Below are 23,624 nucleotides of genomic sequence, written 5' to 3' on the forward strand. Positions count from 1 at the left end.
CAAAAACAGAACAAAACAAAAAAAACAATATGATCAGATATGATCAGGCTAGTGCATAGATCAGTGCCACACAGTAGATTTTGGGTGTATTTTGGTCTGTTAGAAGAAAGTGCCTCCTAAAATTTTAAAGGAAGAAAGACTTATATATGTACAAAGTAAGGGTTGATAAATGAAGGCATGGAAGATGATTGTAAAGATGAAACTTATAAAAGGTTTTATAAACAGAATTGATAAGAAGTTGTTTGAAAGAAGAAAGAAGAAGATTTAAAAAGAAAAGAAAAAATGGGAGAGACTGTGATCAGGCAGGAGACTAGAACAAAGCCATACACTAGTGATTTAGGGTATATTTTGATCTGTTTGAAGAAACTGTATATCAAAATTTTAAAGAGAGAAGAACTTATATATATATATATATATACACACACATATGCCAAAAATAAGGGTCACTACTATGAAGGGATAAAGTATGACTCTAAAAATGAAAAATAAAAAATGTTTTTTTAAAGGATTGATAAGATGTTCGTTGAAAAAGGGAAAAAGAAAAATAAAAAAAAAAACAGTTAAATAAATTAACTTTGAAAAACTAATGAATCATGGTAAAAAAAAGCCATGAATTCTATGTGCAGTATTCCCCTAGCGCTGGAGTTCTCCCGTTCTCCTTTATCGGTAAACTTGGTCTTGGGTTGTTGGTTGTTCATGCTGATCTTCTGGGGGAGAGGCCTGTTGCCGTGGTTCCCAGATATCTTTGCCGGAGGCGGAATTGCCTCCCCCCGTTGTCGGTCTGGGCTGAGTAAGCTGCTTGGGTTTGCTCTCAGGAGCCTTTGTTCCCTGCAAGCTCTCAGCACAGCTTTGGAGGACCAGGGTGAAAATGGTGGCCTCCTACTCTCTGCCCGGAGGAGCTGAGAACTCGCGGCCCTGCTCCTCAGTGCGCCCCCAGAGAAAAGCAGTCAGTCACTCCCGTCTCCCCGGTCTCCGGTCGCACTCCGTGCTCTCCTGGCCTGTGACCCAGCGTTTCCATCTCTGGCACCCGACCCCGTGTGGAGTCTCCAAACCCAGCAGATCCCTGGGGTGTGCTCCCGCGCTGCTCCTCCTGGGGGAGGGAGGGGAGTCTCCCCGGCTCTGCTGCTTGTTGGGTCCCTGCTGCAGGAGCAGTGGCCCGACTGGGCTGCGGATCACAGCTTATGGCCACCCCGAGTTGCGAGCCCGCGCCTCGGCTCCGTCTCTGCAGCCGCCTTCCCCGCTCCGATACCTGGGAGCTCTGCCGCACTCAGGCACCCCCGGTCTTTCTGTGACCCCGAGGGTCCTGAGTCCACACTGTACCGAGAGGTTTCCACCTCCCGCTTAGCCACTGGAGTGACGTCCCTCAGTGGAACCGACTTCTAAAAGTTCCGATTTTGTGCTCCGCGGCTCTATCACTTGCCAGAAGCAGCGGACAGAGGCCCCCTCCCCCACCGTCTATCCTCCCGAATATCGCCTTGGATTCACTTCTCCGCACCTCCTACCTTCCAGTAAGTGGTCGCTTCTCTGTTCAGAGAGTTGTTGCTACTCTCTTCTTTGGTCTGTTGAGTTCGTAGGTGTTCAGAATGGTTTGATCCCTATTCAGCTGAATTCCTGAGACCAGATGAAACACAGGTCTCCTACTCCTCCGCCATCTTGCTCCGCCCCCAAGTTATGCAAATTTCTAAATTGAGAAACATATCTGCTCTTGAGGTTTTTGGCTACGTGATGGTAGATCTGTACTTCTTTAAAAGGACTTGTTGCATGCTTACTGTATGGCAGATGAATACATTGGTAATTAAAGTAGACATGACCCATAACTCACTGGGCTTTCAGCCAGTATAGTTAGAGTTTCCTGGATTCCTAATTCAAATAATCCTAAAAACAGAACCCTCCTAACATCAGGGTCTTCATTTTTAGACATATTGCTGGATGTATATGTTACCAATCTCTAATATTTCCATTATGAGAAAACTGTGTCTTTATATTTGGTGTTATGAGTAATAACTGAAAGAAAAAATAAGAGCCCTAATTTGTAGGTAGAATCATGAAGGGAATGGAATGTACAATACCAAAGCATGTTAGACGTAATCTAATGTTTGTGTATAAAGAGACTGGGTTCGAATGTGAGAAGTGCACTAGAAGCCTGTGTAGGAGAAAAACTGGATTAATGTAAAAATAAGGATTAAAGATGATCATTTTGATTCCATCCTAACTACATTTTTGAATAAGGACATTTTGAGTGTTTTAACAAGTGGCTCTATATAATTGGAGTTAAACTTTTGGTAGTTTTGGTATTTTTGATTTTCAGCATATTTAGAATGCAAATTTATTTAAAATTTTTATGTAGAAATACTCAGTTCATTGCAGTTTATTACTGTTTATTGCAGTTTTCTTTTTAAGAACCTGTAGTCAATTCCTTCCTTCTTTGCAAAGAGGCTTATTAAGAAGACTTGTAGTATTTTACTAATTTTTTTTAAAGATTTTATTTATTCATTTGAGAGAGAGAACGAGCTGTGGGGAGGGACGGGGGATTGTGGGGGGAGAGAAGCAGACTCCCCGCTGAGGAGGGAGTCTGATGCTGGCTCCATCTCAGGACGCAGAGATCTGAACTGAGCTGAAGGCAGAGGCTTCTGAGCCACCCAGGTGCCCCTAATATCTTACTAATTTTGTTGAAGTATGCGTTTTGTATACTTTGCTAATGACTTTTATACATCTGTGTAGTTAACTGACAAATATGTCTTTGAAGAAATTATTTTCAACCTTTTAAGTAATTGTCAGATAACAGTGTGTGTGTACTATCCATTGGTTTTAGCCACCACTGATACTTTACTCTTTTTGATTCAGCAGCTTTAAAACCCAAAATTGTACAATCTGTCAGAAGACAGTCTAACGAGAAGCAAACTATAAATTTAGACAGCTTTGATTAATACAGTCCTCAGATTATTATTCTGTATATGAATCCATAGAGGGAGAATTTGAAATCGAAATACAGTTAGGGGGGGTTTAGAAGTGAAATAGAACATTTTTGAGAGAAGTGTCATTGAGACTTAAGCTTACCCTTTTAGGCTTTCTGTTCCAGTCTAATTTTAATGTGGCACTGTACTTAACCGAGAAAACTCATGGGTTGATGCCCCCTTGTGGTCTCTTACCAAAATAAATAGCACTAATGGAAATAAGTAATGGAGATCTTAATACATGTTAAATCATTCCTTCCTTCCTTTATAAAATAAGTTTTAGAAAGTTTCTTCTGAGGAAAAACAGCAAAGGAATTATAATCCCATATTCCATATAGTTTGTTGGCTTTAAAATTTATCAAATATTTACCCTTTTGCAACAAAATTTGCTTGTATGATAGCTGGACACTGATAGAAAGAAAAAGAGGTTGTTGGGTTTGTTGTCTACCACTGTCATCCTGGGCATCTAACTCAGTCATAAGTGCCTCAAAAATATGATGAGATATGATAGTAATTAGAGGCCTAGCGTTCTCCTCCCCCGCCCCTCAATGCACACAAGAAATGGGGCTTGGGAAATCTGTTTATACTTAGTCACTTGACCCAAAAAGGGCCAGGAGCTATTGGAAGAAATGAAGGTTTTTATTAGCCAGTTGGTGAATTTAAGCTTATTTGCTTTTACTAACATTGGTATGGTCTTCTTTGTGTGTGAGTGTGGGTTTGTGGATGAAGTGGAGAAGTGGCAGCTGCAGTCAGTGTTTTAAAAAAAGAAAGACCAAAGATACAAATAGCTGCTTTTCTTCTGTCACCCAATAAGATGCATGATGGTTGGAAGTAGTCTTCTCCAGTGAGTATGGGCTTTGAGATTAGATAAGCCTGGTTAAATAGATGTAGTTCTAAAACTGATTTTTTTCTTACCAGTTCCTGGGCAGTTGCATAATATTGGGTAAGATACTTCAGTTTTGAGCACAGGTTTCCTCTCTTTAAAGAGAGGTTAAAAACCTCTACCTTTACTGATTTTCATCCAATGAAGTCTTGGCATATACCATTGTTACTACTCTTAGGGTGGTAAGGGCAGTTTTGAATTACAAAGCGCACCGTGGACTTTCTAACTACTGGGTTGTTGGTAAAGACTCTTAATGATAGAGTGTATCTTAAAAAGTGGTAAATCAACTCACAGTCCTTCTTTACTGTGGACTTAATGCTGTACTACTGCATAAGCACATATTTTATTTATAAATTCCTGGCTCTAAATGTGATGATATCACATTAAAGAATTTACTAGGTCAATTATTTTAATTGTTGAAGCCTACTAACAAATTTTATTTTTTTTTATAAAAATGATTCAATAAGATTTTTTTTTCAGGAGTAACAGTTGCATGCTTTCGCAGGTTTAACTTAAAAAACTATTATTGTTGTTCCATAGCCATTTTATTAAAAAAGCTTCTGTGAAGGACAACAAAATAATGAAATGTTTTTCCGTTGTTTTGCTTTGTTTTGCTTTGTTTTTCAAGAGTTTCTTATAGAACCAGGTTCATTTTATTTATTTAATACTTAAAGGAATCTGAGTCCATTTTCAGAAGAAGTAAGATTATTTGGGTTTATTTAACTTAACAGAAAAAATTAGATTTTTTTTAACCCATTCAGATTCAACTTAGAATCATCAGATTTTTCTTCTAAAATTTTCCTTGGCAGCTAAAGTTCTGGAAATTTACCAGTATTTTCTTTTGAATAACTTGTTTTAAAAGAGAAGAAAACTGGAATGATCTCTCAAAATATCAGCACAACTGTTTGGGTTTAAATGGTTTTTGAAAGTAAGTGGGTTATATAACACACGTAAACAAAGATAACTGTAGTCCTATTAGAGGCTGTTCTAGGTATTATCATACCTGCCTCTCTCACCTTTTCCTTTATTTCTCTGGCTCTTGAAATATGGAGCCTATACCTTTGATTTTGCCTAACTGGACGTCTCTGTTGTTCTAAACCATTATAAGACTTTAGTGTAAGACAGTATTTTAGTGATTAAAATTTCTGTTATAAATTATGAAATGGATTTTTGTTGTTTTATCCTTGGGTGTCTTCTTGGGGAGACTATTTTAAGAAAGAAAGGGGGCGAGGGGGATGGTGCGAGGGGGAAAGATAGCTAAAACAATGTGGAGACTAGACTGGGGGGGGTGATGGCAAGAACATGTGCCATTCTACTAGGGACTTGTTTTTTAAACATAAAAAGCATATGTGCCAAATTTACATATTTACTAATTAAAAAGGCTTCCTGGAAACATTAAGTAGACTATCTTCTATAACCTTTAACACTGTCACTAATGGATATTGCTTAGAAAATTTCATCGAAGGTCCTTTAAATAATGTAAATGATTATGAATATGTAACTAGTTAATATGCAGCTACGAAAGGATTATCATGTAGAGGTTAATGAACATTCTGCTCTTATGGTTTGCAGGGCTTTTCTTTTTGTGCTTTTGGCTCACTTCATGCTTGGAAACACATGCATTGGGATTGGAAAGCATCCTGACTGTTTTTTGGGTCTCATCTTTTAATGGGGTTGTTAAAGAGGAACTTTATGAAAAGGATTTCATGAAGATTTTTTTCTTTTTCACTTTACATTTAATTCTGTTTGTCTATTTTATAATTACTGCCAAATCAGAAACAGTAAAGTGGATTGATGTAGTTTTTGCCTGGTTCTTCCAGATGTAAAGTCAGTACTCTATTATATATTACCACTGTTATTAAGTGTCGCTATGTGATTGATACTTACTGAGAGATCTTCATTCTAAAACGGACTTTTTATGCTGAGTTAATGTGTAGTATGGTTGGGTATCTGATTACAGCATGTATTTTGGTACAGGATTGCTGCCTTAGTATTTCAAATGTACCAAAGGAGGACATTTATTCCAGGAATTAAATGTTATAATAGGAATTTAGTGACAGTGCCCCCCCCCCCCCGAAAAAAGTCTTGTGATTTTTGGGTGAAACATTGAGCAAGAGAGACAAGAGACAATATTGATGTTTAGAGTGGTGAACTAAAGCAGTATGTTTCCATCCAGATAATGCTGCTCTCTTTTTCCCATGGCCTTGTGTTGAGCATTTTGGCTTGTATCCCTTAATTTCTCTGTCTCTGAAGTGGTGCTACAATATTTGAGATTATTGTTTAAAATTTTTATTAATGGACAATTTAAAAACAATTAGTAATCTTTGAAAACAGTGTTATTTTTTAAATTGCCAATCAGGTGTTTCTTTTCCTCATTGGTTAGTATTTTTTTCGCCCAGCATTTTGGGAATCTGCTGAAATACCTTTAAGGAAAGCAAATAACTTTTGTACTTAATTTTATTGTTTTAGTATTATAAACATAGTTTAAACTGGCTATCAAGTGCTTAAAATTTTATCATAATTCACTGAGGGAACAAATGGGCTGTTCAGAGCATCTCTTTATCCCAAGTATTTCTTCTTGAAAATGTTAGTAGAAAAATATCACTGAACTCATTTTTAATGCGTCAGAATAAAAATTACAGGTGAAAACATTTGGAGATATACTGACAAAATAAAATATTTTTACTACTGTCTTTTTTTTTTTTAGTGGTGAAACGTGGGTGTTGCATCGGTTTTTTGTTATTTATAACATTTGCGTATTCTACAAAATATGTAACATTGAAAGCAGGTCTGTAGATTGTACAGAATACTAGTTATCTTATATCATATGTCACCTAATAGTTATGAAGCGGGTTTTGTAGCAAAGTATGAATCGGAAGGCTGTAATTTGTTCTGCAGTTATCAGCCTGCATTAGAGGGTTATAATAAAGTGTGCTGCTTAAAAACTAACAGTCACATCTCTGTGCATTTGACAAATAAAAATGTATACTGAGATGCTATTAAATCTGTAAAGCCACTGTTCTCGTTTTCTGATACACTGATTTTGTAGCTTTATGTATAGCCCTGTTTTTTTCATGAGTAGTTATCTGTTTTCATGACAGGTGGTCACTAACTGCCAAGAGAAAATCCAGCATTGGTGAGTGAAAGATGGTTTTATATTATTTCTGAAATACTGATGGGGTCATCTCTTTGTATTTAAATAAAGTGTGTATTGTTTTTTTGTAACCCATAATTGAATTCTTCTAGTAATCTCCATTTTGAATGGTTTTGATACTAATTTATATTGTCCTTCACTGTTTACTGAATTACGTGTTCCCTGATTCCCTGAAATTGTATCACCATTTGTGTTTATTCTAATTGCCTTCTTTTTTCCTTTCTTTTCTTTTTTTCAAATTAGAATAATATTAATATCATTATGAGGTGGAGACTGAGACGTTTTTGAACCTGGCTAATCACAGAGAGCTCTATTTGGGGAATATTCTTATATTTGTAGTAGAATAATAATTGGAATCAGTTGTTTTAAAATAATAATGGAAATATCCACATTTCCCTGAAGTTTGAAAAATCTAATTAATTGCCTACATCCCAGAGCTTTCTTTATGGACTGAACTTCTTTTAGAGTGTAGAGAGAAATAAAGCATATCTATTTTAATGTGCTAATCTTTAGTTAATAGGACAATGCTTGGTAAATAATATACTTTCCTAAGTCTTCTGAGGAAAACACTCAATTTAATGGTGAATAAAATCCTATGAGTTGTCATGAGGTATAGCTGTTGATCTTACAGATATCAAATTACAATATATCCATGCTGTGTTTACGAAGATTTTACTCAGAGAACAACAGGAGCTGTCTTGATTATTGTCTGCAGGGTTATTGCAAAATCATGGTAACTGCCCCTTTAGTGGTGAGATTAAACCTTTGGTTATACACCATCAAGCATATAATATTTTAAATTTATTTTAAGAGGCTTTTTCTTCATGCCTGAGAGATCTCCAAGGAAATAATTTATAGTTAGTGTATATCAAATGTTTTTTGGTTTAAATGCACATAGGCTGCAAGCAGTGGATAAGAGTGAAAATCGGTACAATCTGTACACATGATCTTATTAAATTCTGACTATTGGCTTGCAGAAAATAATCTAAAACTAATAATATCCACTTTATAAATAAAAATTCAGGGACTTCATTAATTTTCAATAAATGCAGTGTTGTAGTTGCATCTACTGGTAGTGTAAGTCTGTCAACATTTCCATGATGGACATTCACTTTTCATTATACATTCAGTCCAGGTTAAAACTTGAAATGCAAGTACTTGGCCAAAGAATTAACCATTCCCCCTCAACCCTCCACCTTCTGCTAATTTGGCCAAAGTGATCCATTTTACAAATAATTTCAGGGGAAGTTTTATTCATGTGGACTTCTCTCTGTTGGTTTGGTAAGGAATTCAGGAGATCAGTAAAAGGTTGGATTCACTAAGGACAGATACTACTTGAAGCAGATGTGTGAATAACTTGCTTCTGGTTTGTTTTGCAAGATTCTTTCCCTGTTAGACTGAAAATTCTTTAAGGCCAAGGGGCATGTTTTCATTTTTTTTTTTTTTTTTTATCCACAGCACCTCCTACTGTGTTTGGCATATTATAGGCACTTAATAAATGTTTGAGTAAATGAAGACCAAATATATATAATTATATATAACATCTTAGTTAGCATATACTGTAGCAGTGCGCAAGTCTGGTAACAAATGAAATGTGAGCAGGTTCATGTTTCATGTGACTCTCAATCTCAGTTTCCAATTTTCCAAAGCTTTCCAAACTATAGAAGCTTAGGTATTTACCTACGTGTATCTTAAAATAATATAGTACCTTATTTATACTTTAAAAAATTAAACTAATTTTTCCAGTTAAAATTTGCTTTTTCCTCTGAATCATTTCTAATAGGGCTGAGGAAACAGACTTTTCTGTTTAATGAGGATCTGATACTGCTAGAATCTAAATGGCCAGTGAACTCACCAATTTATTACATTAAAAAACTGAAACCACAGTATCTCCATTCCTCTGAAAGCCAGGAAATAGCTATTTGGGAGCATTGTGGAATTCTCGTGGTATTTTTATTCTGTTAATTCCACAAACAGTGATTGAGTTCCTACCATATGCCAGTATTATGTTGCTGTTTGGAATTGAACGACCCTGCCATGGAGGAATTCATAGTCGGACACTAAACAGGGAAATCACAATAATTTTGTGCTATTTACAGAGAGTTAGGAAGCAAGAACAGAAGCTGGAACGCTTCTTAAGGGTGTCTCACACACTGCTTTTAAAAGCATGTTGCTTTTCAGTTTTCTTTAGCCCTTGGTTTTAGCCTAGTTTAAAATACAGTTCATATAGCTAAGCTCCCTTCTGCCTGGGATTCATACCAATATAAGGAAAAGCAAAATAGATGATTTTTAAAAAAAATGTTTTCTTATGCTAGTGATGTTTATACTTGTTTCTGCAATTTTAAGGAATTCTTTTATTTAAGGGACAAGTAATGAATATTGTAGGCTTCCAAAATGATCTTAAATTTTTTTCTTTTTTTAATGTAGGGCAGAAGTAAAAATATTTGTAGAAAAGTAGGAGTAATAATGGGCTGGGGCAAACAGGATCTGCCCAAAAAAACTCTTCCAGAAAATTAATTCAAATTCTAGAACTTCGGTGACTAGAAACATTTATAATATTTGTTTAGCTAATAACAGATAATAAGGAAAGGTTTAAACCTAATAGTTGAGAATTTGTGCAACACTTTTAGAGCTAATAGTCATTTTCAATTTAGTGAAGATTAAAAAAAAATTTAAATACAGCGGGTTTTTCCCCCCTTAAAATCCTTTTTACTTAACTCAGGAAATAAGGTATTATAAAATCCACACACTATTTTCTTACTAAAATATGGATATACTTCCTACTGTTTAATCCACCAGGGCCTGATTATTCTATTTGTAGATTATCTGTAATTTTTTATCTTTTTAATTCTTCCCTAAAGAGCATGGGATTCAGAGTCAGAGATCTGCATTTGAATCCTGTCATTTACTAACTGTAACCTTGGGTGAATTACTGAGATTCTCAGTTTTCTCCTTGTAAAGTGAAGATCATACTACTTAACTTGAAGATCGAGTGAGATAATGTCTATAGACCATCCACTCAATAAATATTAATAGTAGCTCTGAAATTTTTTTTGAAAATTTTAATTGTCAGATGAATAAAGAAAACAAGAAAAACCTACCAAAGCTTTGTAAATATTTCTGAATATTTTGTATTCATGTCATTATCTTATTTTATCATGATGGAAAGAAGGCTTTTTAAGCAGTATTGTTAAAGCTTTAATGTTTTTAGATAACTTTTTATTATGAAGAATTTCAAACAAAAGGTGACTGTATTGTGAATCCACATGTACCGGTCCCTCAGCCTCAGTAATTATCAACTCGTTGTCATCTGAGCTGTTGCATTTAAATAGCCTGTCCTACCCTTTTCCCCTACCTACAATGCTTTTGAAATGAATCTGAAAACTATTCCATCTGCAAATATTTCAGTGTGTATCTTTAAGTCAAACTTAAAAATTTACACTAAAAAATTATAAATCTGACAGAATATATAGTTCAAAATGTAGGAAGTTCTAAAGGGTATAAATGGGGTATAGTTTTTCTCTTACCCTTATCCCCCAGTTCTCATTTATCTTTGTAAACAATGGGTTTTTTGGCAGTTTCTTATCAATCTTTTCAAAAATCGTTTGCCTAAAGGGAGTGTGTTTGTGTATATGTGTGTGCATGTGTATTCATCCACATGTCTTTATAGATTGTGCTCCTACCCTTTTTGACAAAAATGAAATCAGACTGTACACTGTTCATTTAATTCGTCCTTGGAGATTGTTCTCAGTTATTAGTTAACTCTTATTCTTCATTTCATTTCCATAAATTTCATTGTGTGTCGAATGTCTAATTTTTAGAGTTACCAAATAAGATTTGGTACTGATTTTTTTTTTAATAAATAATGGTGACCTTACTAAGACTATATGGTTTTACAACTCGAAATATATCCTTCCTAAGCTGTTAATATCCGTTATTTATTGTTCCTTAATAAAATTACTCCAAAACTTAGTGGCTTACAAGTACTACCATTTTTTGTGTGTTTGTGTATGATTCTGTGGATGTGCATATTGGGCTTGACTTACCTCTCTTCTTGTTCTGCTATTCTGTTTGGGCTCACTCGTGTGGTTGCAGCTTTTTGGTGGCTGGGTCAGCTGGGTTGTCCAAAATGGCCTTAGCCACAAGTCTGGTGGCTAGTGCTGGTTGTTAGCTGGGCCTCTCTCCATGTGCTCTTCTCCCTGGCTAATTTTACTTGATGATCTCAGGGCAGCAAGAATGGTAGCTGCCAAGGCCACATTATGTTGGTCAAAGTGGGAAATAGACTCTAGTTGGTGGGAGGAGTGATGAAGAACTTATGGTCATTTTAATGCATCATAGATACTTCTATTGAATATGTCCCACAAGAAAAAAGTTCTACTACTTGTGTTGATTTGTGAGAATTTAATGAAAATAGCATGTAATGCCTGACACATACATGTCATATGTCTGTTAGGCATTATTTGTAATCATAAACTGTATGCGTATGAATTACAAAAACTTGACTGTCTTCTTCCTTCAAATCATCTTAAAAAAGTTTTAAGTATTAAAGATATCTGTGAAATTACATGAAGCAGACTTAAGTGAAAATAAAAAGACATATTATTCAAATATTTAATTTTGGAAAGAATAGCTTTAAATTTGGGCATATAAATAAATGCTGAAACACTTGAGCGTGTGAATTTATTTTTTTAAAATTTTATTTACATTCCGGTTAACATATAGTGTAATACTAGTTTCAGGTGTACAATTTCGTGATTCAGCATTTAACATACAACTCTCTGCTCATCACGACAAGAATTTTGGGAGAAGGATTCTTTTTTTTTTTTTTAAGATTTTATTTATTTGAGATAGAATGAGAGTGAGAGAGAGCACAAGCAGGGGAGGCAGCAGGCTCTCCACTGAGCAGGGAGCCCAACTTGGGGCTAGATCCCAGGACTCCGGGATCATAACCTGAGCCCAAGGCAGACTCTCAACCGACTGAGCCACCCAGGCGCCCTGAGAGAGGGATTCTAAAGCAAATACTTGGCATTTTTATTTTTCAAAGGAAAATAGACTGTTTAGAGGAAAAGAGTAACTAGTTTCTAGTATAGGTTATAATCAAAGTATATAGAGGGAAATAACCAAGAGAGCATACCTAAATAGTTAAAAAATACAAGTGAAGATATGTTTGTTTGGAATTCTTTCAGATGAATCAGTGTGGATGGGTGGATATGTGTATCTGTCTCTATCTGATGTTTTGAGGGATTCTTTGCCCCACAAAAGCACCAAACTATTTCATTATAACAATCCTGTAACATATTTCTTATGAATTACCTGAAACAGTGCTTTCCTGACTTGCCTTCATATACTTAGATAAAATTTGTTTTATTTTATTATGCATAATCTGTGAAATATTGATTTCCATACCTTTAAAACTAAAAAAAAATATGGTGATGACTTCATTTTTCAGTGTTAGGTAAATATGGAAACCATGTTTTTCAGACTCGCCATTTTACTGACCACAAAGTTTTTAGTCACTGTTTTGTATAGGGCCTTCTGTTTGGGCTTTTTCATTTTAGATGCCTCCCCCATTCTCACCCCCACCCCCAGTAGAGCAGAGAGCAACTTCCAAACCTTCTGGAGATTTTACATGATTTTGTTGTTGGAATCTCTGTAGTTATTTATGAATTATGTAGTTATTTATTGCCCTTAGGGACAAGGGCAAGAGGGAGGAATCATATATACAAATCCCCTTCTCTTTCATTTTTAAGTTCCTACATAATTTTCTTTTTTCCTTTTTTTTCCTTTTTTAATGGTATGGTATTAGTACATGGGTTTGGGAAATTAAGTAAGTTTTGCAATTTTTGCATGTGATATTTCTAAGCAAATTAAGTTGCAGAAGAAAAGGATTCAAGTTGAATGTTTTAAGGATGATATTTTTAAAAACAAAATCTGAATTAGGTTTTTAATTTTTTATCCTGAGTATAAAGTGAATACATACTTATTTATAGAAAGGTTGAAATAAGAAAAGAATAAGTTTATTCATAATTCTAAAGAGAAGGTATTCTCCCTCTTTTTAAAACATTTTGTTTTATTCCCTTCAGTTTTTTACTTCTGTATGTGTATTTACGTCACCAAGGTCAAATAGTAAATGCCTTTTCTCTTTTCTTTTTAAAAAGGTTAATGATTCTTAAATTATTATAATTTGTTACTTCTAGTAGTCCCCTAGCCTTTGTATCATGTTTTTCTAAGAACCACACTAGTTTAATACTTGATGCTTTTTTGAAAATGAAATGCAAATAAATGCATTATAGGGGAATTTTTTTAAACAAAATTAGGGATTTTATAAAAAATTTGTAAGTACATCTCATTTAGAACATAGTCTTTGTGTATTTGCAGTGTCCATATACAATATTTGGTTCCCAATTTCCCACAATCAGCTTAAATCCAGTGCTATACTTCAATTTGACTTGGCATACCTAATGACTTTTTATCTCTATTTTAACTGTATTAGCTTTGAAAACTACACCTCCTTGCACTTTGAGTTTTTTAAAATTTTCTATTCATTTTAATTTTTTTTTTTTTATAAAAATAAGAACAATCTACAATAAAGCTTTCAAGCTCGGAAGAGTACCATGTGAAGATGAAGGTGTCAATATTGCAGCAACAGTGCTTGACTGAGAGGCAGATCACTTAGTGATAATTCAGGGTGCTTGTTCTTGTTTGGAGATACAAAAGTCTAAATTCTAATACACTAAAGGCAGTGGGTATCATTGTGTGACTAAGGAAAATGTAGTCAGTAAAAAAAAAACTGAGGCATGCATTCAATTTAACATTTTTACTAATTTATATTCAACTCATGACTGAACTGGGGATGGTTTTCCTACTTTTATTTCAATCAATGGAGTTGATAATTTTGAGAATTTTACATTTGATGGGTTTAAAACCAGGTTTGCTTTTTTTTTTAACTGTTATAAGACCTCTTAAAAAAACTGACCTTGAGGGATCTGAGTGGCTTCTATTGAAATTATGTGCCAAATGCAGGGACTTTTTCTCAGGAAAGAATCTAGTGTTTTTATCAGTTTCTCATAGGTATCAGTGGCCATAAAAGGTTATGAATCACTGCTCTAAGAAAACAATACAAAAATGTTTTCTTTTTTCTAAAAGAAATAAAGTGTAGAAAGTTGAAACTACACCTATAAATTAAAATTAAATAGAAACTGGCACAAACATTCAAAGCTTAAGTCGGTTATAAACTTATCATAGCTAAACTCTTTTCTGAAAGGCCCCTTCTTTCTGATTTGTCACAAAAATTAGTGTCAGTTGTAGAGAACTTAGAGAATAAAGAAAATTAAAATGACCCATAAACTCTTCACCTGAAGCTAACTGAACTAGGGGCATTGCACCTTGGGGCATTTTTTTCAAACTCAGAGTAATGTGTTTTTGTATAATTTTTAAACTTTCTTCAGATTTGTATCTCATTTTATTCTTAGAACAAAGAAACGCTAATGAGTTTAGAAACAGGTACCCATGATCACTGACAAATCTGAAGTCACATGTACATGTTTGTTGGCAGAGAGTACTGGAAGCAATTCATCTGTCCCGGCTTTGCTGTATATAACCCATTGTACTCTGTTTTCTCATTGTTGAGAAGTTAAATTGAGGAAATCTAGTAGAATGTTAGCTACATCAATTTCTCTTTGACAGTATTCTTTCATTAACTTTAGAATAATTACAAGTGTTTATATTTAGGTTTGTCTTTGTATCTATTTCCAGTACAGTTTTTTGATGGACTCATAAAAATAAAGAACATGGATTATTTCATCAGCATCTTCTGATGACACAAGTTTCCTGGGTATAGAGTTGAGAAAAAGGAATATGCCACCATATTGCCTAAATGTTATCATAGATTTTTGCCATGACCATTTAAAAAAAGAATAATACTAATTTAATACAGATATATTTTAATTTTTAGTATGTTCCCTTTCCTGCCAAATTTTAGATCTTTCAACAATGTGATCCTTCTTTCAAGAATGTTTTTATTGTTTAATATAACTTTAATAATTTATTTAGACTTTTTAAGAGGATACTTTGAAAACAATCATTATCATTCCTTTCTTTAGTAATGAGAAGACTTTTCTCTTTACCTATATATAATCTATGCCTGAATTTAATATTCCTCTATTTTCTTAATTTCAGAGGTAAAAATCCAGGCATCCATCAAGCTAGTGGATCTTTAACAAAGAAGCAATGCAAAGAAATAATAAGGACGTGCTATATTTGAGTAATGATCCCTGCAGCATATGGCATAAGGCTTGGTTGCAGAGGAGAAGCTCAATAAATGGTGAATTGAATTGAAACAAAGGTTTTCTTGAATTCTTAATAGGAAGTTCTAGAGTGGGTATGATGGACTAAAAATCATTTGTAAATAAGATTGTATAGTTACTTACATTCCAAAATCTTTGGATTTTGTAGTTTCTTAAAAACTTAACTCTGCCCCAGAGTAACCCAGATAGTGATATGAATGTAAAGCCCATTTCTTTTTCCCTTTTTGATCACCACTTGCTGTTTCCTGCATTTTTTGTTTAGGACATTAGGCAAAGAGAGAGAGAATGATAAGAAATTAAAAACAAACAAACCCACAGGCTTAATGTCAACATTTCTGCCTATTCCAGTTTACTACTTTAAGTTGAAAATTAGCAAAACTAGTGCATCATTGATTTAAATTTTATTTCCCTTTTTCGTTATTTAAAGATGAAAATTGGAGACTTTCTTCTTGCCCCAAACAAGAGATGTAGAACTTTTTTTCCTTTACAAAGATTTGTCAGTTGCATTTAAGAAAAGGATTAAAAATGTAGTCTTGCTTTCATATTCCCCCATCTCCTTTTTAATATTCCGTTACGAAAATCTTTAAACATAAGTTGAAAGAATTGTGTAGGTGAACCTTGATCATATATCTATCTTTATCTCAATCCATTAATCCATTTTTCCCTAATGTATTTCAAAGTAAGTCGTGGACATCAGTTACACCTGTAAATACTTGAGCAAACACATCATTTAACTTGTTCTCATACTTCTCACAGCTTTATGAAAATAAGGTGTTTCCCATGGGATCTATCCTGATCTTCATCCTTAAGGTTAAGGCTAATTTGTAGTGTGCTTCTTGTGTGTCCTTTGCTGCTGCTTTTTAATACAAAAGGTGCTTCTCAGAAGACATATAGTGCATGATTAGCAAGATTCAAAAGAAAATTGTAGAAGTTTCTTATATATGACTTAGAGCAGTGCTTTAGTTCTTATTTTCTGTAAGGAACATTGCACGAAGGTATTTGTTGCAAATTAAATCTTATTTATTGTGTAACTTTTTAAAATTAAGAATTGAAGCCTGAACTTAATCTATAAGGATCAAATACGATGAAGACCTCCAGACAAGGAGGTCTGTATGTTATAAGTAAAGTAGGCTTGAGTGGTTTACCTTACTATGTCTGGGTTTTATTTTCCATTTGAAAAAAAATTAAGCAGTTGCCTCTTTTGACTACATATTTTAATATGACTACAGTATCTAAAAATTATGTTTCTTAGTAATAAAACAGAAGAAACAAACTTTAAATTTTTGTGCAAATAAAGATCCCCTACTTACCGTCTGTAACACAGTAGTTCTTAGAATCATTTTTTTTGTATTTTCTGCTCTATAGGCTTTGTGATCTTTAACAGGATTATTTAATCCCTGAATATTAGAGGGACTATTTCAAGACAAATAGATAAACTCTGACCAAGGTGTTTGATCCTGCATATTTCCACTAGTGGAACCTTTAGGGGAGAGAGTTTCTTAGGCTGTAATTTCTCCTAGAGACACTGCTTGTCCTCTACTTGCCTCCTTTCAAAAAGGACTTCTGTGTGGGCTGCATTTTAAATTATCTTTTTCTTTCTTTTCTTTCTTTATTTTTTTTGTTTCTGTATTTTTAGAAAACAACTCAGAATTTAGAAATAGGAACTCTGATCTTAAACCATCCTCCAGTATGTCCACTTTTGTTCTAGAGAGAATTAGTGATAAGTTTAAAACTGAACATACTTGATTTGGAATACTGACATTGATCTCTTGTATTACCTGTGGTTGAATCTACTATTCTTTTAATATACAAAAGAGGTTAGGAAATCTTTTTCCAGGTGTAGTTACCAAAATAAGACATACTGAATGCTAACTTTAATACTAGCTTTTTAACAATCACAGGAACATTTAGACATCTAAGCTGATGTATAGGCCTTGAGCATTTGCTGAATTACTTATCTAAAAACATACAAACTGTTAGTGTTCCATAGATTTAATAATGAGTGTTTACTATGTGCAGGCATTGTGCCAAATCAATTCTTTAAAGACAGTATCCAATTTATTGCTCACACCAACCCTATCTCCAAAAGCCTCCTAAATGGTAACATTTAGCTATACTGTCTTTCAGTAAGTTGTGCTCTTTTTATCAAACTGAATGAATTTAACAATGGAATCTCAACTTAGTGGGTAGTAGTCTTTCTTGAAAATTTTAGAATTGGTGTTTTTTGATAGTTTATGGAAAAAGGGGTATTGGATACTCAGTGTAGATGTTAAGTGCTGAACCCTTTAGATTTCTTTCTCCTGAACCTGTGAGATAGGCATTATTCCAGTTTTAACCACTGAAGATACTAAGACCAGGGTTAATTTGTGTATGTGAAGTGGTGGAGCTGGGATTCACCTTCTATTCTGATTGTAATGCCGTGCTCTTTCTGGTATGTAGCTCTGTACATGAAGTTTTTTAAAACCATTTTATTCTTACAAAAATTTATCCAGAAGGATGATATTTTTCTCTTAAGTAAATAGAATAAAGACATTTTATGTTTATAAAAAAGGATTTTGAGGGAACGTTTTACAAAAGCACTGAACACCAGGAAATAAAAAGGCTTGCTTGGAAGAACACAGGCCAGAAGACCTAGGTTAAATTCACTGCTTGCATCTTTTTTGATGGAGGAGGTCTGATTTCTCTTAAATGTGTGCTTTTTCCATCTTCCTTCTACTTTCTTTTTTGAATGAGGAAAATGTTGAAAAGTGACATTTACTACAGGAATATTTTTAGGATGAATAATAGTATATATGTGAAATTACTTGATATTCTTAAGAGTAAATGAGATAATTTTTATTAATTATGCTCCTCTTGCTTTAGGGGTGCTAAGGAGTAAACTAAATCAATTCCATGATGTTTATAGAGCAGTCATTTTTATTATCTGGAGAGCGATTATCTATGTTGCAATTTATTCTAATTTCAGTTTGGCAATATCTCCATGTTTTTTTTAAATTACTTGCTGAATTGGTGGGTTTTGTTTTTGTTAATTTTTTCAAACTGACAACACCCTTTTGCTTTAAAAAATTTCAGTGCACTGGTTTAGCCTGCAGCTTACAGCCTAGCAAGGAACCCTTACGAAACTGAATTTTCAGAGAGGATTTGAAAACAGGCATCTGCATGAAGGACTATTCATTTCCAACAGGTGTAAGAACTGAGTGCATAGTGTGGAAACATATGACCATCTCTACTCCTACAGAATGATATCTTTTGGTTATTTGAAATTAATTTATTAGGTAGCTCTGTCTTGATATAACATGAAACAGGCTCCAAAGCCAAATCGAAATGCTCTTTTGTATTACCTCTACCTAATTTCTTCTGTCTCCTCGTTGGTTCTCTCTCACCTTAATCACGTTAATATGAATAACTGAAGGGTTATTCCACATTTTTCAGCTTTAAGTTTTCTAGGGTCTGAAATGTCTGGTCAAATTTTGTGTACATGATTTCTGCTGTGCAGCCAGTGTTTATTCACCCACAAGGTTTATTAAATCTCTTCTTCCTTCATCTTAAGTCCCTCTTTGCCTCTCAACATCAGGCCTTCCCTCAATGTCTCCTTTAATTTCTAAATTTTATTTAGTTCAGATGATCTACATTATGAAACACTAGTTCTCAAGATGTGTGTTCTAATTCTAAAACCAAAATCCTTGAAAGTCTTAATTTTTTGGTATATGTATGGTTGAATAATGCCACTGCTAAATTTGGTAAACATAGGATTTTTAAATTTTAAAAATAGTTAAATATTTAAACTGCTAAAATTGGATTTTTGATTAGTTTGTCTTTTGATACATACTCTACTCAAGGAATTGTTAATTTGTGTATTCATTTAGTATTTGCTATTTTTTTGTCAACAGGAAGAAGGTAGATAATGACTATAATGCCCTGCAAGAAAGACTCAGTACCTTGCCTGATAAGTTGTCTTATAATATCATGGTATGTTTAGTGTGTTGCTTTTAAAGTGGTATGTTGTTTACGTATTAACTATGGAAAGTAAGAAGATGTTTCTTTGCTTTATATGTATTGATTCACAAATTGCCAAGCTCTAATAGACAGTATCTGAAGTAACTACCATAGCAGGGAAAGTTTTTGTTTTACTTTATTATTTTTTTTTTTTAAGATTTTATTTATTTAGACAGAGCTACAGCGAGAGAGGGAACACAAGCGGGGGTGGGGGTGGGAGAGGGAGAAGCAGGCCTCCCGCCGAGCAGGGAACCTGATGCGGGGCTCGATCCCAGAACCCTGGGATCATGACCTGAGCCGAAGGCAGACGCTTAACGACTGAGCCACCCAGGCGCCCCTGTTTTACTTTAAAATAATCCACTAATTGTTGTAATAGTTGGTATTTGCTTCTTTTCTTTTTTTTTCAGATTTATATTAAGTTATCACATTATGGAGACACAAATGGCATAAATGTTAGCACAAAATTTGACAAATTTGGTATGCAAATTTACTGTGTTAGAAAACTGTAATTAAGACAGAAATATGGCACTTAGTCGTTTCCTGTTAGCCAGAGCAGGAATAGATCATAATGTTGTATAATTCACAGAATTACACCCTAGAACATTGATTTTATATAAAAAGGTACTGCTAATTTTTGTCTGAATGATCTTCGTATCGACATAGTGATCTATTCATGAGCCCTGGATTAGATTCTTTCATTGCTTGAATATTCTTTTTCATAAAGACTTTGTTCTTAATTACAGTAGCTCAAATGTTTTATAAATGTATTGTTCTTTATTTTACTAGCCCAAATATTTTGTAAAATTTGTAGACTCATTAAAGCTATTTATTTGTTAATTCCAAGTTTGTCAAAAAATGGCTATTTTATTAGAAATAATTTTCAGGTTTTTTAATCAAAGGTATTCTTTATTAACTTAATATTTCATTGCTAGTTTGCTTTCATTTAGATTTATGAATGAACACGAAGTATAAACATTCAGAGACAGTGCTAATTTCTCTGAAAGCTGTGTGTAAATGTGCTTATTCCTTTTCCTGTTTTAACACTGACTTATTAACCTAAAGCAGTTTTCTATAGGTTTTCTTAGTGAAACTTTAATGTTAAATTTCTATGAAGTTGACATTTTTTCTTAGTCGATAAAAAGACCTCAACATAGAGCTTTTAATGCTGTTTCATAAAATGTATTTTCTTAGTTGATAAAAAGACCCCAACGCAGAGCTGTTTCTTAAAATGTATTTTTTTAGTGTTTTTAATTTTTTGTCTTCTTTCTCCTTATTCCTCCCCTCCCTCCCTCCCTTCCTTCCTTTCAACAATAGGTACCATTTGGCCCCTTTGCCTTCATGCCAGGAAAGCTTGTCCATACTAATGAAGTCACTGTTTTACTCGGGGACAATTGGTTTGCAAAGTGCTCAGCAAAGCAGGCTGTGGGCTTAGTTGAGCATCGGAAAGAACGTATGTACCAATTATAAATGATGTATCTTTGCCGGATGTGTATCAGTTCACAAAGTGCCAAGCTATTACTAAAAGTATCATCCATGATTTATTAGTCCAGACTATTTGTGATTTGGTTGAATTGTAGGTAGTTTGAGTAGAACCAACATTTGAGAATGGAACATCTGGGTTGGAAATATCACCCACATTAGCATGTTTTCAGAAATGACAGAGTGTAAAAGTCCTTAACATGTGGTTTTATAGATAGAAGTTGGGAAGACATCAGACTTGGGCTCATTTTATATTTTATAACTGGTTTGTTTTAGCTGCTTTTATAGACTTACTTTTGCTTTTAATACTTGTAGTACATTTGCTTTTAATACTTGTAGTACACAGAGGGAATTTACTTTTTATTTGTTGAACTAAGAAAAATACCTATTTGTAAAAGTAGAAACAATTTTTAAACATGCTTTTTGGTTTAGAAGAAGTCATATTTTCATCTTACAGAGAAGGCCAGGTGTGGAGAGGTGCTACCCAAAACAGTGCCTATACTTATTCAGTGATGTGAGGCCTCTGTCTCATTTGATTGAGGTATTTCTTTAAGTTTTGTTTATTTGTGATATTATTTGTTGGTGTAGATACATATCCACATACACATTTTTATGGATGGGTTTGGCTTCAGTTCTAGCTTAGTTGCATTTTAAAATTAGGTTCATTTAATATCTATGTTCTTATTTCCATAATAAAATACTTAAAATTGATAGTATATCATCACCCCTACCTGTTTTTTTAACTTTCTAGTTAAATGTGTGTTTGAAAATTTTTGAGGATTCTTCTGTATAAATGAGGTCATAAAGATAAAAAAACAGCTGAATTTTCTACAGCTGAAATTATTTCACTTATACATGTGAGTGGGTACTAGTTAGAGAACTCATTTACTCAGTGAAATTGTGGGATCTATATTTGGACACTCTAATTGCAAATCAACTCCTATAAGTTTATAATTGATAACATATTTGATCATTTGTGACACTAATCAGAATCTTATTGTTAGGCCTGTATATAATTTCCAGCAATGATAATTCTTTTGGCATTACTATACTAAAATAAGTCATGTACGTTAGAGGAAAAAGAATGAGCATAATTCTTTCTTAAAGGCCTTTCTTAATGGGGAAAGCTTTCTTTTTACTGGGGTAGCTCTGCTGATATGAAATCAGTTCATCGTCTGTTAAAGTTTCTTCACTCTGATTTTCATATGTGTATTTCAGCAAAGCAATGATTAGAATCAGTTATGACTTAATATATTAATGGGAGAATACTTTTTTTTTAAGATATTTATTTTTGAGAACATGTACACGCGTGCTCAATTGTGAGCAGGGGAGGGACAAAGATAGAGGGAGAGAGAGAGAATCTCAAGCCCACTGAGCATGGACTCCAAAATGAGGCTTGATCACATGACCCTGAGATCATGACCTGAGCTGAAATCAAGAGTCGGCCACTCAACCAACTGAGCCACCCAGGCGCCCCAGGAGAATACTTTTAATAGAATAGAATTAGAGCTCTAGAATGAAGAGGTATTTTTTGGTAAATCACTTTCCATTGTTGAAAATGGTTTTTGGAATTGACCAAAAATGATGACTTTTGGGATCAGTGTTTATCTAAAATAATTTTCAGAATATGTACCTATGAATTATGTTTGAGAACCTATTATGAATTCTAAAAAGTTGTTTTATTCACACAGTTTTATACTAATTTTAATAACTAAAGAAATGTTTAGGTAATTTGTTGTATTTAACATTTATTTAAGAAAAGATACTTTATTTTTCTTATGGAAGAAGAAATATAGCAAGTTAAACACACAGTCCTACCTCACTGTTGACAGGGTAATTGGGAAAGGTGGAACGGAGGTCATTGCATGTTTAAAAAGTATTCAAAATGAAGGACAAAATGGATTTAACACAAGTACAAAAGGATTCAGGGGAGGTTTCTCTAAGGAAGCTGATTTTTAAAAGTGCTCTATTCTTTGTGCTCACATCCTGCATTTTTGCCATTTAACATGAATATGACCAGCTTTTTAAAGTTTAAAAAAATTTTTTTTAAGATTATCAGAGTGAAATTGACTTTTTATTTGGTATACTGTTCCATGAGTTTTCAACACAAAGATTTGTTTAACCATTGCCACTGTCAGAATATAGAATAGGATATAGGATACACTAGTCAGGACTCAGATCACAACAGAAACTCCCTCATGCTTTCTCTTTGTGGTCATACCCTACCTCTACCTGTAAGGCCTGACAATCACTGATCTGTCTCTATCACTATCAATTTTACCTTTTCCAGAATGTCATATAAATGGAGTCATATACTATGTAACCTTTTGAGACTGACTTCTTTCATTCACCATAATGCCTCATCTAAGTTGTTTTGTATATCAAAAGGTCAGTCGTATTTACTGCTGAGTATTGTTCCATTATATGCACATACCACATTTTTCTCTTCGTCCATTGGAGAACATTTGGTTTGCTTTCATTTTCTGGAATTATGAACAGAGCTGTTATAAACCTTTATGTTTTGTTGTTACTATAAATTTTCATTGCTGTTGATAAATACCTACAAGTGGGATTGCTACGTCATATGGTGGGTACGTGTATTCAGTTTTTAAGAAATTTTCAATCTATTTTCCAAAGACACTATATTGTTTTACATTCCCCCAGTCCCAGCAGGGTGTGAGAGTCCTAGTAGCTTTGCATCCTTACCAGCACTTGGTATTGTTAGTTTTAAAAATTTAAGCCATTTCAGTAGATGTGTAGGAGTTTCAATTTGCATTTCCCTGATGGCTAATGATGTTCAGCATTGATTCACATCTGTGTGTGTATCTGTCCTCTTTGATCTGTTGAAGTCT

At 34.0% G+C, this 23,624-nt stretch overlaps 1 protein-coding gene across 2 annotated transcripts in view; it reads left to right on the forward strand.

Moving 5' to 3' along the window:
• Positions 1-23,624, forward strand: part of URI1 (URI1 prefoldin like chaperone) — a 112,381-nt gene that overhangs the window by 52,114 nt on the left and 36,643 nt on the right. Inside the window, exons 2-4 of one of the 2 annotated variants that reach the window (XM_027618707.1) lie at positions 6,939-6,973; positions 19,188-19,266; positions 20,608-20,743. In XM_027618707.1, coding sequence (XP_027474508.1) covers positions 6,939-6,973; positions 19,188-19,266; positions 20,608-20,743 — 250 coding nt within the window. The remainder of the gene's footprint in view (positions 1-6,938; positions 6,974-19,187; positions 19,267-20,607; positions 20,744-23,624) is intronic. The other variant, XM_027618706.2, reaches the window with a different exon arrangement.

The sequence above is a fragment of the Zalophus californianus genome, chromosome 17 (genome assembly GCF_009762305.2).
Source record: "Zalophus californianus isolate mZalCal1 chromosome 17, mZalCal1.pri.v2, whole genome shotgun sequence".
NCBI classification, from domain to species: Eukaryota; Metazoa; Chordata; class Mammalia; order Carnivora; family Otariidae; genus Zalophus; species Zalophus californianus.